The 15,951-nt window shown below is 47.4% G+C and overlaps 1 protein-coding gene across 1 annotated transcript in view; it reads right to left on the bottom strand.

The window, feature by feature from the left end:
• The window catches only part of Arhgap10 (Rho GTPase activating protein 10), a 259,737-nt gene extending 244,119 nt beyond the window's left edge, over positions 1–15,618 (bottom strand). The window contains exon 1 of the mRNA XM_041663469.1: positions 15,249–15,618. Coding sequence (XP_041519403.1) covers positions 15,249–15,402 — 154 coding nt within the window. The 5' untranslated portion in view covers positions 15,403–15,618. The remainder of the gene's footprint in view (positions 1–15,248) is intronic.
• Positions 15,619–15,951: the final 333 nt, after the last annotated feature.

Genomic DNA, 15,951 nt, shown 5'->3' with positions numbered 1-15,951 from the left:
AGGTTCAGAGAGAGACCCTGCGTTAAGGGAGCGGGCAAAGAGGGCTATGTCAGCTCCCCACTCCTGCTCAGCCACGGAGACTCTTACTAATGAAATGTCACCTGAACTCTGAAGTCAGACCTTGGCTGTTCTGCCCTGGCATCTGTGACTCTCCACATTCCTCTGTTCACTCATTCACACTCATTTACACTTCCCTCCATTTCCTCTCATCACTACCCCGTTCCCACACGTCTGAAACTTCATTCTACAACCTTGTAGTTTGAATGCAAAACTTCTCCCATAGGATCACATGTTTCAATACTTGGTCCCAAACTACTGACCCCATTTGAGAAGGCTGCAGGACCTTTAAGAGTCTTGTTGAGGGGCTGGAGAGATGGCTCAGTGGTTAAGAGCATTGACTCCTTCCAGAGGACCCAGGTTCAATTCCCAGCACCCACATGGGTAGCTCACAACTGTCTGAAGATCCAATTGCAGGGGATCTGACATCTTCTCTTCACACCAATGCACATAAAATAAAAAAGTTAAATAAACCATAAAAATATTTATTTTTTAAAAAACGAGTCTTGCTGAAGAAAGTCATGGGATAAGTCTTGAGACTTGACAGGCCCACCCACTTCCTATTCATTCTGCTTCCCAAGTGTGGATCCAATGTGAGCAGCCAGCTCCTGCTCTTGCTCCTGGTACCTGCCAGCCTGCCAGACTGTCATGCCCTTCCTCATCTAGATGGACTGCATCCCGCTGGCACTGAGCCAGACAAACCTGTCTCCCTAAGCTCTCAGGACTTTGTCATCGAAATGGGAAAGTAACTACAAGACTCGAGTCCAGGTCTCAGGTCCGCCCTGAGCCAATGCTGCCGCTATCCCAGATTCCATGGAGGCCTCACAGCTTCCTTTCTTAATTGCGTGCAGTATCTCTGCAACCATGAGCCCAGTTCTCTCTTCCTGAAACACACAGCAGCCATACAAGCCAAATGAACATGTCCCCAGACTCCTTCCTGCCAAGCCTGTTTCTCTGGCTGAACTTCCACAGTGGCCAAGTGAACCTCCCACAGCAAGGAACGTTGACCCCCACACCCAGACCAGCTCTAAACTGGGCCTCTCCTCCTGCACCCGTGGTCCAGGTGGAAGACCTCCAGGCCAAGTGCGCAGTCCTCTGTGTCCCAGTCAGGAGGAACACGCTGCTGGGGTCAGTGCTCAGCCTTATGACGAGCCGCCCCCTTCCCGGGCCCTCAGATGCCCTGCCCTGTCTGCAGCTTCACTGCTCCAACACCATGCAGACCTGATGGTGCTGGCCTCCCTTCACTCAGAAACCCCTAACCCTCCTTTGGTCTCACAGTTCTACAAGATGGGTGGCCATTGTTCATGCTTGTTTCAGGGTTTGGGGGTTGGAATCCAATTCTAAACACCAAACTCATCACACGTGTGCAAAAGGCAATGTGACACAGTATTTTTAATAATTTTGCTTACAACACAAAGTTTCACGGTATAGAAATTTTAACCTGTGGTATCTTGTCAGAACTCAAACTATTCTGGAATCTGGAGTCTTTCCTGATTAGGAAGCTCAGTGTGAACTTCACTGCTGTCTTCTTCCATGTGCTGAAACCAGTTAGTAGTGTTGACTATTCTATGGCAGAGTGGCCGCCAGACATGAAGCTGCCTTTTAATTAATTCACGCTCCCAACGCTGGAGCTCTACCTGCCGCACGCGCACAGTCTCCTCTGGAGAAGAGGCTACGTCAGCTCAGCAGCGCCTTGGTACGCCAGGTGACCTCTGCCTCACAGACACAAACAGGACTGGTATATAATGGGTGTGAACAAGCCTCTAAACTTTTGCCACTAGCAAACCCATACTAAGTTTACTACTTTCCTGAAAGGAAAAACAGGAAAACTAAAATGCTGCAAGGATTAAATCAGTTTGGCTTCCGTACAAAGGAGGAAAACAGGCAACTCGCCTCAGGCCACACAGTAAGTACAGCTAACTTTATCACCGTGACCTAAAACCTCTGCTGCCTTTGACCTGAATTTGACGAAACAAAGCAGGGTTCGCCGGTCACAATGACAGAAGTACTATCCATCAGATTCTCAAATAATTGTATTAATTTGTCAATGGCTCTCCCAATCCCAAGCACTTTTGGCTTTATCCTCAAATCTTCCAAGGTTTTTTTTTTTTTCTCTCTCTCTCTCTCCTTCAACAGAGGAAATTATGAAATGGCTGCTAGATATGCCTTAGGCGGCGACCGTAAGATCTGAGACGGTAAAATCAGAAGGCACTTAGCTATACCAGGGGTTCAGTACACAACCTTCACCTATGAAGGAGGGCTGTGAATTTCAACACTTTCAGATCGAGTTTCCTAGTCAATCAATGAGAGGCCTGTATTCAGCTCTAACCCTTAAAATACTGCCATCTTGAAAGAATGAGCACTGGCTGCTCTTCCAGAGGACCTGGATTCATTTCCCAGAAACCACCAGGAAGCTCAAAACTGTTTGTAAGTCAGGTTTCAGGGGATCTAGCACCCTCACATAGACATACATGTGGGCACATGAAAATAAATAAATCTTAGAGAGAGAAAGCTGGGGGGGAGAGAGAAAGAGAGAGAGGGGGGGGGGGCAGGATAACAAGCCCACATCCCAAGACTGTTTCTTTTGTTGTTGTTTTGTTTACTTTTGCTTTTGTTTTCAAGACAGGGTCTCTCTGTGTAACCCTAGCTGTTCTGGACTTGCCTATTGATCAGGCTGGTCTCGAACTCACTCTGTTTCCAGCGTGCTAGGATTAAAGGTGTGCACCACCACTGCTGGGCTCTATTCCTTTATCTCTATTGCTAGCAATACTGTTCAACCAGAGAAATTTAGGACAGACTGTTTTCTGAGGCATGGCTTCACTATGCAGTTCCCACTAGGATTTAAGGCCTGCACCCCACATTTGGTCAGACAGAGCTTTCAATAACGATTATAAGCGGCTCTCTGATGGTTTTAAATGTTTTGATGTGAGTACTGATGCTACCACCCAGCAGGGTCAGAATCCTCAACTGTAGCTGAGGTACCTAAGAGGCTAGGTAGGGGCACCAACTGAGCCCAGAAATTTGGAGTCAGTGTAAGCTTAAATACAGAAAGACTACCTCTTTTTAAAAAAACAACAAACACTAGGGAAGCAAAGGCAGGTGGATCTCTAAGAGTTTGAGGCCAGCCAGGTCTACATATTGAGTTCCGGGCCAGCAAAGGAAACAAAGTGTGACTCTGACTCAAAAAATAAATACATGGGGGCTGGAGAGATGGCTCAGTGGTTAAGAGTACTGACTACTCTTCCAGAGGATCCGGGTTCAATTCCCAGCACCCACATGGCAGCTCACAACTGTCTGAAAATCCAGTTGCAGGGGATCTGACACCTTCACACCAATGCACATAAAATAAAGTTAAATAAACCATAGAAAATGTTTAAAAATAAATAAATAAATACATGTATATGTGTGTATGTATATGTGTGTGTATATATACATATGTGTGTGTGCGGGCACGTAAGATCACTCAACAACAATTTTGACTAATAAAGAAACCTTAGGCACTGAGGGCTTAAATAACTTGCCCAGCATCATCCAGACTCTATGTGAAGATGCCAACTTTACAGTCAGAGGAGCAAAGAGTTGTCTAGAAGCCATGACACATCCAGCATGCAGCCTGAGGGGACGCTGCTCCAGCTAATCGGGTACCTCACCACCACTTGCTCCCTGGCCACACTGCCTCAGCACCCACGGGCAGAGGTACCTGTGGGTGAGCAAATCAACACGCGAGGAGAAATCACCTCAGTGATGAAATATTAAGTGGCACAGGCTTAACATCTTCCTCAGGAAACAGAAGACATTCTAGTTGAACCAAGAGGCCAGCCCAGTTGGATCAGAGGCAGCTGACATGGTTTGCCTCCCTACTCGCAGAAGGTCGGCGTGGGAACGTTCCGTCTGGCTGTTTAAGAAGGGTGTCAATGCAGAGGCGGTCCTCCGGCCAGTCTAAGAAGAATGCTTCCATATTTGGAGAACTAAGTAAACCAGGCCATGGTTCTGTCAACTCTGAGGGACAGCGCTCTAAGTAGCTACCTCCTGCAGCACAAGGAGTTTCCCCAATCGGTCAGTGACGTTGACTCATGACTTCAACACAGAAAAGAATTTCAGGACTCGACAGTTTATAAAGCAGAAGTGAGATTTAAGAAAACTAGCTTAATGGAGAGCAAACTTTAAGACATATTCAGGAAAGTCACACCCAAAAGCAAGGCTCTGGGCTTCTCCAAGAGAACTGCAGAAAACAAGACATGCCCAGTCAGAGATGCAGGCAGGAGAAGGGGCAATTAATCAATCAATTCTCTCAGCTGTAGCCACTGATCTGTACCACATCGGGGCTCTCAAGTTGCATCTCAAAAGGAAAACCTTTTTCTCCCTTTCCTCTTTGATAAATGGGCAAATGAGGGATGTCTTGAAGCAGAAGCCACCTGCAGGCTGAGAGCTCCATGAACTTCGTGCCTCACTGCTAGCGAGAGACTCGGAGTGGATTCCAGGTGAAGGGCTCCTTTTTCCTTCTTGTGTCCCCACCATTTCCCTGTCTTTCTCTCTGGCCTCCGCTTGCACTTGTATTTCCAACTTATCACGGGACGCTAAACAACCCTGCCTCATACTCACGAGTCTTCCGCCCGAGCAGCTCACACTTAGCAAAGCTTTTCAGGTATGTGGTGTTTAGAAACACAATTATCATTTTTCCTTTACATCCTTACACTGAAAGTCCGATTTCAATTAAATTTTTAAAAGCTCTCAACGTTTTTTATTGCTGATCAGACCAGTCACTCATTTCTTGAAGGTCTGAAACGTACACTGGCTTCCTCTGATTATGGCGCGGAGCTGGTAAGAGGACACAGCTAGTAAGGGCCCAGAGCTCGGCTCAGCACCTCAGAAGGTCTTCAGAGACGTCTGGATTCAGTAACTAGAGATCATTTTCAAAGGCAGTCATTTCGGTTTCTCATATTCAGGCTTTGGTAATGAACATTCTCAAGTTATACTTACAGGTTCACTACCAAAATAAAAGCTGGGGACTAGTTGTACAAATATAAACACAGATATAAGGTGCAAAAAACACCAATTAAAGAGCATTTCATGAAGGCTGAACAAAAGGCAGCAGAACTATTTATCAGTAAGTCTAAATCTCACAAATACCATGTGGTGGGGGACTCTATGTATAAACCACCATATGCGGTCTAGAAGCATACAGAAACTGCTATGTGCCAAGCTATTAAATGTCTACCACGTAGCTGGCATGGTGGCACACGTTTGTATTCCCAGCACTCAGGAGAAGAAACAGGAGGATGTCTGTGAGTTCAATGCCAGCCTAGTCTGCAGACCATCCAGACCTGCAGAGTCCCTGTCTGAAAAAACGGCAAACAAACAAACAAATGTCTAGTTAACAATGAGAAAAGGCATGGATAGTTTCTGCTTTTCAGGGAGAATGAGCGAAGCAACCAGCTTTTATTTCTTTTGAAGCTGGAGAAGAAATACATGATAGTAATTATAAAGTTCTTTGTCTTTTTATATTTCTGAAATATTTTGAACTTTTATTTCCAGTGCTGGGGATAAAATCCAGAATCTCATTCATACTACAGAGCACTTTGTCAATAAGCCACATCCTTGGGCCTAGTTTGAAATTTTAAAGTTAAAAAAAAAAAAAGTCTACTAAATTTTTTTCAAGTAAAAGGTAAAAGAAGGAATGGGGAGGGGCTGATCATGGTGGCACACACTGTTAGTCCCACCACTTGGGAGGCAGAAGCAAGCAGACCTCTGGGAGTTTATGGTCAGCCCTGGTCTACAGAGAGAATTCCAGGACAGCCTGGGCTACCTAAGACAATCTGTCAAGAAGAAACAAGAAAGGAGGAGGAGGAGAAATAAGAAAAGGGAAGAAGGAAAGGGAAAGGCGCAGTTAAAGTCAGAGAAGAATGGAGGAAAAAGAATTTTGAGTGGAGGTTTGTGCCTTATACTGGATCATAAGCAAAAATAAATTCTGAATATCTTAAACTTAAACTGCTAATTTTACTTTTAACAATAACCACAATGGTCACAATTCAAATTGTACATCACTGCCACTGTGCTGAGATGAAAAAAAAATATTCTACAGCTCGTCAAATACACACCTTCAGATGACCAGGATTTATCACTGTAACAGCCCTCAGAAAACCACAGTACACCCTTATTCTGGGATGGCTTGTTACTGTGGTTACAGGCTGGGGAATCAGACAAATCCAGGCTTGCGTTCCAACCCCACCAAACTGTCATTTGGACATGCATTAAACCTCTGAAAACCTAATCTATAAGCACAAAAACAAAACACCATGAAGTAAGTCTTATTATATGACAGTCATGAGTTTAGCATCAAGTAAAGCAGATAATCCAACTAAAGTTAACTATTATCACATACATTTTAAATAGGAAATGCTTAATTTTTTAGATTTTTAAATAGATTTTAAATATGTATATGTTTTGTCTTCATGTCTATGTGTATAATCTGCATGTCTGGTGTGCACATAGGTCAGAAAAGGGTGTTGGATCCCTTGGAACTGGAGTTTCAGATGGTTGTGAGATACCATGTGGGTGCTGGGGAATCAAACTTGTGTCCGCTGCATGAGTATCATGTACTCTAAAACACTGAGCCATATAATAATTATTATATTATTATATATATAATAGTTATTAAGAAATAACTTAAATGCACATTTAAATAAACCTGTCTGTGAGGTTTAACTTTTAAGGAATCTAGTAAGACATTCAAGACACAGAATAACCTGCATGGGAGGCAGAGGCAGGCGGATCTCTGTGAGTTCGAGACCAACCTGGTCTACAAGAGCTAGTTCCAGGACAGGCTCCAAAACCACAGAGAAACCCTGTCTCGAAAAACCAAAAAAAAAAACCAAAAAAAAAAAAAAACAGAATAACCTGCAAAGCTCAACACTCGCCTCCAAAATTGGAAATAAAGCTAATTTGACAAGTTGTCTTTAAAAAATACTTCTAGAAAATCAAAGGTCTTCAGAGGACACTGAATACCAGGAGACAAAGTCTTCATTTCTAACAGCAGACCTCACACATGACAAAAGACATCACTATCCCATGTGGTCAGATGTAGTTTATTTATCCATACAATGCCACATGTACTCAAAACTCATTCAAAACACAATTTACAGTGGCTTGGGGCACCCCCGGTACAGGGCAGATTGCCTAGGAGCTCTCAGGACTCTCCCTCTCCCTGAAGTCTCATCTTTTCCCACTATGAACTTATTAGAGCAAACACTGACATTAACAGACTATGGTTTTCCAGCATGACAAACTATGATTTAATGTCCCCAAGAACATCCCAGTGATGCTAAGTGTCTAAAATTTCTGGTCACTGGTGTCACCATTTCAACCTTGGGCAACTGAACTGCCTGGCTGCGTGCCCACACGTGGCCACAGGAGTTCTAACAGCCTTGGTAACATCTTGTCCTTGACACTCACATCTCTGTCAATCAGGATCCCCAAGGTATCAGCGAGCTTTCCTTTTAATTTTATTCCTAGAACTTTCCCAGCACTGCCAGAATGTGGCTCTGTCGCACGAATTATAATCAATAACTCAGAGTCAGCTATCGGGGTGAACGTTGTAGATCAGAGAAGCAGAGCAGCAGCCACTAGAGCTATTACCTCTACCAGTGCTCAGACCAAAGGGGCCCTCCTATCCCTACGAATTCAGACTGCATCTCAGACTGAATCCTCAGACTACACTGAGCTCCTGTCTCCTCCTGCCTTATATTTCTCCTTCCACCCAGCCATATCACTTCTGTCTCCACCTCCCTGATGTTGGGATTCAAAGTGCTGGGATCATATATGAGCTCTGTTTCACTTTTAGACAGATTCAATCTCATATAGTCTAGGATGGCCTTGAACTCACAGAGATCCACCTCCTAAGTGCCGGGGATTAAAGGTGTGTGCCAACACTGCCTGGCCTCTGTGGCTAACTAGTGGCTTAGCTCTGCACTCTGATTTTCAGGCAAGCTTTATCTGTTAGATCACAAACAAAATATCACCACATGGCTCTTTCTAGAGTCTGAGAAGTCTGTTCTCTCTCACTCACTTTTGATACTCTGGGCAGACACATTGTTTAGGAGCAGTGAGTACCAAAAGTTAGATATTGGTCTATAAGCCACAACAGCCTCTTTACCCCCAAGAAAGGGGCCTTATAGATGATATATCATAATCATTGCCTTTGAGTTTATTTGAAAGGCTTTGCATAGATCAACTCAGTTCATGTAGTGACCTAATGAGGCACGTTCTATAAACTCCAGTTTACTACTACGAGCAGATACAGAAAGGTCACTGAGCTGGACCCAAGTGGCTTCATTCGAACAGAGACTCATTTGAACAGGGACTGTTCATTCTTATCTTCGTTCATCAGTCTTTGGTTACTTTTTTTGTTTTGTCTGAGACAGAGGCTGACTGATCAGAACTCCCTTGAAGACCAGGCTGGCTTCAAACTCAGAGTCACCTACTCCTGCCTCCTGGGTGCTGGGATTAAAAAGCACCGCACACCACCACACCTGGCCGCTCAGCTGTTTCAAACACAAAGTGCAAAGCATTCTCTCTATCACAGTCATCCTGCAAAAGCCTGAAGAACTTAGAAAATAGTCCATGAAGAGACAGCTGTGTTGGACCCAGCAATGAGACAGAAGAAAGGTCATAAGAGGCCAGGTGGGCTACACAGCTTGGCCTGTGTCTCACAACAGAGGAACAAAAGGTTAAGGGGATGGGAAGGAGGGAGGGCGACTCACTGAGATTCCCAAAGACCCAAGGACATCAGCTCACTGAACAGAGAAAGGAGCAACACCGTGTTGCAGGTGGCTTCTGATACCCAACCCACTCTAAAAGGAATCACCCGCGGTGGGCAAAGCATTTCAAGCCCTCAAACAAAGGGGGTCCCTGGGGAGCTCTTCAGGACAAGGGAACGCATACACCTCTTTCTGTTCAGGAAAATATTAACGTATAATTTTGTGAGCTTCTTCAGATATTTTATTTTCTATACTGCTCTAATTCCCATTTAGTAGCTATATCGGCACAAATCTACAACACCTATTCCAACAAAGGAAGTAAGAGAACACTGACCCAAACCATTTGCATGTGATGTAACAAATATTCAGATGTGGCCTCAGGCCTAGAACAATCCATGGCTCATGGCACCATGAACACAGATGAATTAGCTCATTACTCTCAGACCCTCTGTTATGGTTTTCTGTCTCTTTAAGAGACAAGCCACACCCACTCCCCTCCCCATCCACTTAGGCAGGCTGATCTTCAGCTTCCTGCCTGAGCTTGCTCTTTTCCATCTTCCTCTCAGAGAGGAAGCTTTGCTTCTGCCTCTTTTCCCCACTTCTCTGCTTCCCCCCTTCTCTGTCTCTTTCCCCTCCTCTCTCTCTCTCTCTCTCTCTCTCTTTCTCTCTCTGTCTCCCCTTCACCCTTCCTCCTCCATTACCCCCTGAATAAATATTCAACCTCACTCTGCAAGTCGTGTCTATCCATGTCTCTGTCTCCTGCCCGCCTGCCATGTGTCTACCTGCCTGGGACCAGCCACTGCTCAAGGACCGGCAGCCATCTCTGGCTGCTCCTAGAGCCCACTGCCTGCTGCCACATGGCCCGCCACCATGGCTCGGGCCACCTCTCTGGGACCAACAGACGTCTCTGTCTGGGACTGGCTGCTCCCAGAGCCCGCTGCCATTTGGGACCTACAGCACTTCTGCTGCCTACTGCCGCCAGGGATGTTGCAGCATTTTTAAAAGAACAACACCCTCTACTCAAGGTCCAAAACGGTGGGGAGCAGTACCACACAGCACAACCCAGACCCGTCCCCCTTAGCAAAAGGCAACCTTAGCCAACGTCTCCAGCAGGTTTCCCGTCGGTCTGTTTCACCAGTACTGGAATCTTCATTATTTTCACACATCTTAGATTGCCCTAAAACCTGCCATGTATCAGCGAATGACTGAGAACTTTTGATCCACCTATCTGTATCATTTGAGTGCTGGGATTACAGCCTATGCCATTCCAAGCATGGTTTATGGTTCTTTGGGATTAAACCTCACACAAGCTAAGCCCTTGAAATCCTCAATGGTAAAAAAAAAAAAAAAAAATCGGGGCTAGAGAGATGGCTCAGAGGTTAGGAGCAGTGCCTGTTCTTCAGAAGGTCGAGTTCAATTCCCAGCAACCACATGGTGGCTCATAACCATCTGTAATAAGATCTGGTACAGAATACAGTATATATAATAAGTAAACTAATAAATAAATAAATAAATCTGCCTGACCAGAAAATGGATGTACTCAAATAGGGCTCAAGTCTAGTGATGTGTGATTCTTAGCTTGCTCACGGGTTCCTCAGCTCTGCCCATCAAATCTTTCTTAAGTCTTCTCAGGCACAGTATGGACTGAGCTAGAAGCAAGTTACAGCAATCAGAATTACCCCTAAGTGCTTCCCCCTGAGTTACCGGAACAAAATCTGGATCAGTGCAAGGGGAAAGTCTCTCCGGCATTGAGAGTGGCTGCAAAGCGCTTGCTTCCAGATGTCTGGGAACCTCCTGAGCCATTTCCGTCGGTCTGCACTGATCCACTGTTATCAAAAAGAACACTCCCACTCAGGTTTACAGAGAAATGAAATCACTATCAGTCTTCCCGATCTTGGTGTAACATGAGGGCACCTTAAGAAAATTCCCCAATGGGATCTCACCAAGGCCAGCTGGCCTAGGTCTGAAAAAGCATGGGATAAATCCGGACTAGCTGAACATAGCGGACAATGAGGAATACTGAGAATTCAAGAACAATTGCAGTGGGTTTTTGATCCTACTGCACATACTGGCTTTGTGGGAGCCTAGGCAGTTTGAATGCTCACCTTACGAGACCTGGATAGAGGTGGGCAGTCCTTGGGCTTCCCACAGGTCAGGGAACCCTGATTGCTCTTCGAGCAGATGAGGGGGGGGGGGGACTTGATTGGGGGAGGGGGAGGGCAATGGGAAGCGGTTGTGGGGACGAGGCAGAAATCCTTAATAAATAAATAAATTAAAAAAAAAAAGTAAGTGGAAAAAAAAAAAAAGAAAATTCCCCAAAAGCACACCTCTGAGCCGGACACTGAAAGAAAGAGGTCTTTCACTGTTTCCTACAAAACAAAGTACAAGCCACTAAATCACACAGGCCTGGAAATATCAAAACCGAGTTTGGGCAGACCTGATCTAGACCAGGCTCAGAACAAGCAAAGACTTTTTATTTGAACGTGATGGGAGCAGGGAGGGGCCATTCTGAGGCCTTTGGTTCACACAAACCAGACAACACAAGTTTACTACAGAGCCCCTCCTATACCAAGGAGTGGTTCCCATGGTTAGGACACAGCCATAATCTGAAGCTGACCTTCCCATTCCTGGCAGTGTGCTAGGATGTGAAATCTCCCTTCCAGGCAAACTGGTCACCTCCTTCTTCCCCCAGCACTGCAAGTGCTCCAGGTCCTTCGCAGCTGTTTCCAATCTGACAAGGTTCCCTTCCTTAGAGAAAACACCAGTGAGTGCTAGAGTTCCCAGCCATCTTTCGCTGCTCTACTCAAGACAAACTCACACCCGCCCAAATCGAAGGTTTACTATCACTGAGTCTTTTACTCCCTTTGGCTTCCTTTTTTTGTTTTATTTTTGTATTTATTACTTATATTTGTACTGTGTATTATTTGTATTATGTGTGTGTGTAGTGTGTGTGGGTATGTTTGTGCAAATTCAGAAGGGTCGGATCCCTGTGAAGCTGGAATTATGGGTGGTTGTGAGGCCACCTGATAGGAGTGCTAGGAATTGAACTCTGATCCTCTGGGAGAGCAGTATGTGCTTAAGAGGTGACCCAGATCTCCAGCCCCTCCACGGTTTAGATTCTTTTATTGTTACTATTGTTGTTGTTTTGTTTAATTTATTTATTTTTATTGTATGTGCATTGGTGTTTGGCCCACATGTATGTCTGTGTAAGGGTGTCAGAAATGGAGCTGCAGACAGTTGTGAGCTGCCATATGGGTGCTGGGGATTAAACCCAGGTCCTCTGGAAGAACAGTCAGTGCTCTTAACCGCTGAGCCATCTCTCCAGCCCCCACAGTTTAGGTTCTTAAGACAGGCTCTTACTGTGTAACTTGCATCCTGCTGCAGCAGCCTCCAGACTCCTAGGATCACAGCAGTGCACCCCAGCTGCTGCAGCAGCCTCCAGACTCCTAGGCTCACAGCAGTGCACCCCAGCTGCTGCAGCAGCCTCCAGACTCCTAGGATCACAGCAGTGCACCCCAGCTGCTGCAGCAGCCTCCAGACTCCTAGGCTCACAGCAGTGCACCCCAGCTGCTGCAGCAGCCTCCAGACTCCTAGGCTCACAGCAGTGCACCCCAGCTGCTGCAGCAGCCTCCAGACTCCTAGGCTCACAGCAGTGCACCATAGAGCCAGGCTTGACTTGTATTATACATTTCACATCCTTTATTTCAAGAACTTAGCATAGTACAGATAGTTCAAAACAGTGATGAGATAGAAGTGAATTCACTGCAGAAACCATCGGCAAGGCTAAGACTTCTCTGCTGCCAGCACAGCATCAGACTGTCGGTACTTACCACTGCCACAGGACAGAACGCGGCAGCAGCCTGCAGGCCCCCAGGCCTCTAACTTCTGTAGACATTCATGAAGAATTCAAAAACATTTCAAGACATTCAAACAAGTATTGGGTGTCTTGCAGGACAACGAAGAACAGAAATCATTTAAACACAGAATCTAAGGAACACAAAAGGCCTTGTTCTGCCAACCAAAGTATAAAATACCAAGAAATAGAAGCAATTTGGCAACCTGACCAGCTTGGTTATTGTTTTTTTTTCTGCAAATGCTTCCCTAATGTCCTTTCTTGAATCTCTAGAACCCAAAGTTATGGAAAGACAACTGGTTGGGTGACCTCATCAGCCTGTTTCCAATGCTGGGGACTTGACAGATGCTGGCAACAAGTGCATCAGACAAAACATGGTAAGAACTGCGTACCCCGCCCAACCAAGCCAGATCCCACTGCAGAAATAACCCACATCTCCGTCGTTAAGCCCAGCCCTCTTAATCTCTGCTACAAACTAGAAGACAACTTTAACTGGCCAAGTGGGAAATGGCCAATGTCCTCCCAACTTGCCAAAAGGACATAGGCTAAGCCTTTATTATTGTGGAAAGCCCACAGTTAAGGATGCGGCTAGAAAAGATACCGTCTAGTTGCTCTCTCCCATTCTGTGTTTATCTTTAACCAGATAAACAAAGATTAAGACACCTAATCACAAATTCCAGAAACTACCTTCTGAGGAGGAAGGCTAGCAACCCCTACATCCCCTCCCCACCCCCTACACTGGCTGCCTCAGGAACAAGAGGGTTCTCGCTGCCAGCAGAGCAACCAGCACGCAGTCACAGAAATAGCTTCCTTCCCATGGCCAGACTGACTTTGCCATCTGCCCCCTCCTCATCTCCCTAGCTTCAGGGGAGGCTTCTAGCCAACAAAACAGGCTGGAGAAGCCTCAACTGGGATTCCCGTAGCCCACATAAAGACGGAAAGGGAGATCCAACTCCACAAAGCTGTCCTCTGCACAGTGGCACGAGAGTAACGCACAACGAGAAGGTGCCCACATGTCCCATCCCATGACTGACACTCCTTAACGCTGGGCCGTGAAAACCCTAGCACATACACTTCAGGGCCGCTCATGCTCCCCACACCTCTCACTGCCCATAGTCATTCCTCTACATTTGCAGACCCTGCTTCCCACCTAGCCAAAAAGCTCAGAGCCAAAGGCCTGGACAGCCACCCAGCAGATAACCCACTCATCACAAAATGATTCCCAACTGCAACTCTGCAACACCAAAGAGGTCAGAGAACCACTGGAACCTTGGAGATGATCCAGAGAAGTTGAGTGTCTTGCTTCCCAAATTATAGGGATGGCAGCACTAAATTCTTCCCATTAAAAACTATTTCAACTCATTCATTAAGTGAACATTAACTGGCCAGGCCTTGGACGGAAAGTAGAGAAGGAACGCGCAGGATGTCTTAATCATCCTGGATGCAAAACGATGGGGTGAGAGTGGATCCGGGATATTGCTCCAGAGGCGAGGTCTACAAACACATGGAATCAACTCCCAGGGATGGCAATTATTAAGCCAGGGAACCTAATAAACACCAAACCAAGAGGCTGGGCACTGAGCATGTGCTTGGTTCCTGCGCAGCCGGGTCTTTTTAAGAGGGAAAGGGGTGCTCCACGGTAACTCAGGGAAGGGACTGGGGGTTTCAGTGTGGCCTGGATGCCAGCCCCTGGCCCTGGAGAACTTCGTTCTATTTGTAGAGCATTGCAACTGTTTCTGCACAGATTTCAACCCACCTCTACTCCTAACTCACTACAGCTCCAATACACTTCTCTTTCTGTCGTCTTCAGAGGTGGCTTGAGGGTTGCTTTGTTTGACTGTTTGTTTGTTTGTTTGTCTGCTGTTTGCTTGAATACTGGATCGGACCGAGGCGGAAGGCAACAAGCCTGAAGAGAGTAGAATCCCCTACACACTGGCACTGCAGGCCAGAACCAGGGGGCAGTCTGCCCACTGACCCTTTCAAACCCCAATCTTTGAACCCGTCTCAGCTCAGCACAAGTCAGCAGGAATGTGCAGAAGGCAGCACAAAACCAGGTAGACTTTCTGGTTTAGCACATGAGAGACGTAGGTCGCGACTGTCTCGGAAAACAGAAAAAAAAATACACAAAAGATGCTTACTTAATCAATAAAAATACGTACTTAAGGGACTTTTGAAGAACTCAACTACAGGGAGGGTCTCAAAGAATCTCCAAGAAAGTTCCTTGGAAAGGTTAAGAGACAAAACTGTCTAACCGAGTCGGTGTTTTGCCGGAGACTGGAAAGAGCGTTAGGGCGCAGTAAAACCTGACTGCGGGACCGAGTCTAGATTCCGGCCGGCCGGAGCCGAACTCCGCTGGGACAGGCGGGAGCCCCGGGGCAGCTCCCGCGCCACGGAGGAGCTGGGGCGGGCCGGGAGACGCGCCCGAGAAACGCCTGGAAGAATGTCCTGGAGCCTATCCCCTAAGGAATCGCCTATTCCTCCAGCCCTGTTCAGGGGCACAGAGCCATCGCACTTGGGAGGGAAGACGCTCCTCCCGCCTTCCACGCCACGCCGCAGCTCGAACGCCAGCGGGCCCCACTTACTTTTGGTGGCGGCGATGAGGTTCTTCCCATCTTTGATGAGCTCTTTGATGAACTTGTTGGTCCTCTCGAGCTCCGCTTCGTGCGCACGGATCCGCTCCCGGAACCACGGGCTGTCGAGGTAGCAGTCGCTGAACTCCAGGGGCTGCAGCCCCATAACTGCAGCGGTGCGAGCCGGCGGGCGGGCGAGCGCAGGCCCAGCTGGGCTCCGAGGCGGCGGCGGCGGCGGCCAGGTATGGGAGAGAGCGCTAGCAGGCTGGAGCAAGCAGGCTGGAGCGCGCGGTGAGCGCAGCGCCCTCACGTCCGGCCGAACCCAGCTACTCTGGCAAGCGAACTGCTCGGCTCCCCAATCCCGGCAGCCCCCGGCTGCACAGCCCGCGCCCCGCCCCGCCCCGCCCTGCCCCGGGCGTGCCCGCCCCGCCCCCGCCCCCACGCCCCTGCTTTCTTCTCCCGGACGCCTCTTCCTTTTCTTCCCCACGCGCAGTCGCCCCTCCTCTTCCTCCACAGGCAGCTGCGGTGGCGCTCTCAATCCGCGCCCTCCACCCTCCGGCGCCTGAGCCTCCCTCGTCTGGGCTCGCGCGCTTCAGGTGACTCAGGCACCCGAAGTGGGCGCCCGAAGTGGAGTCTTCGTAATAGCAGGCCTCGGTCCCCGCGGTCAGACGACTTATCTCGGCGCGCGCGAGCGGGCGGAAATGATTGGCTCATT

Source organism: Microtus oregoni, unplaced genomic scaffold, assembly GCF_018167655.1.
Source record: "Microtus oregoni isolate MIOR12 unplaced genomic scaffold, Mior012 000014F_ref0000157, whole genome shotgun sequence".
NCBI lineage: Eukaryota > Metazoa > Chordata > Mammalia > Rodentia > Cricetidae > Microtus > Microtus oregoni.
Note: the sequence above shows the minus strand (reverse complement) of the source record. Positions and strands in the feature narration are given on the sequence as shown.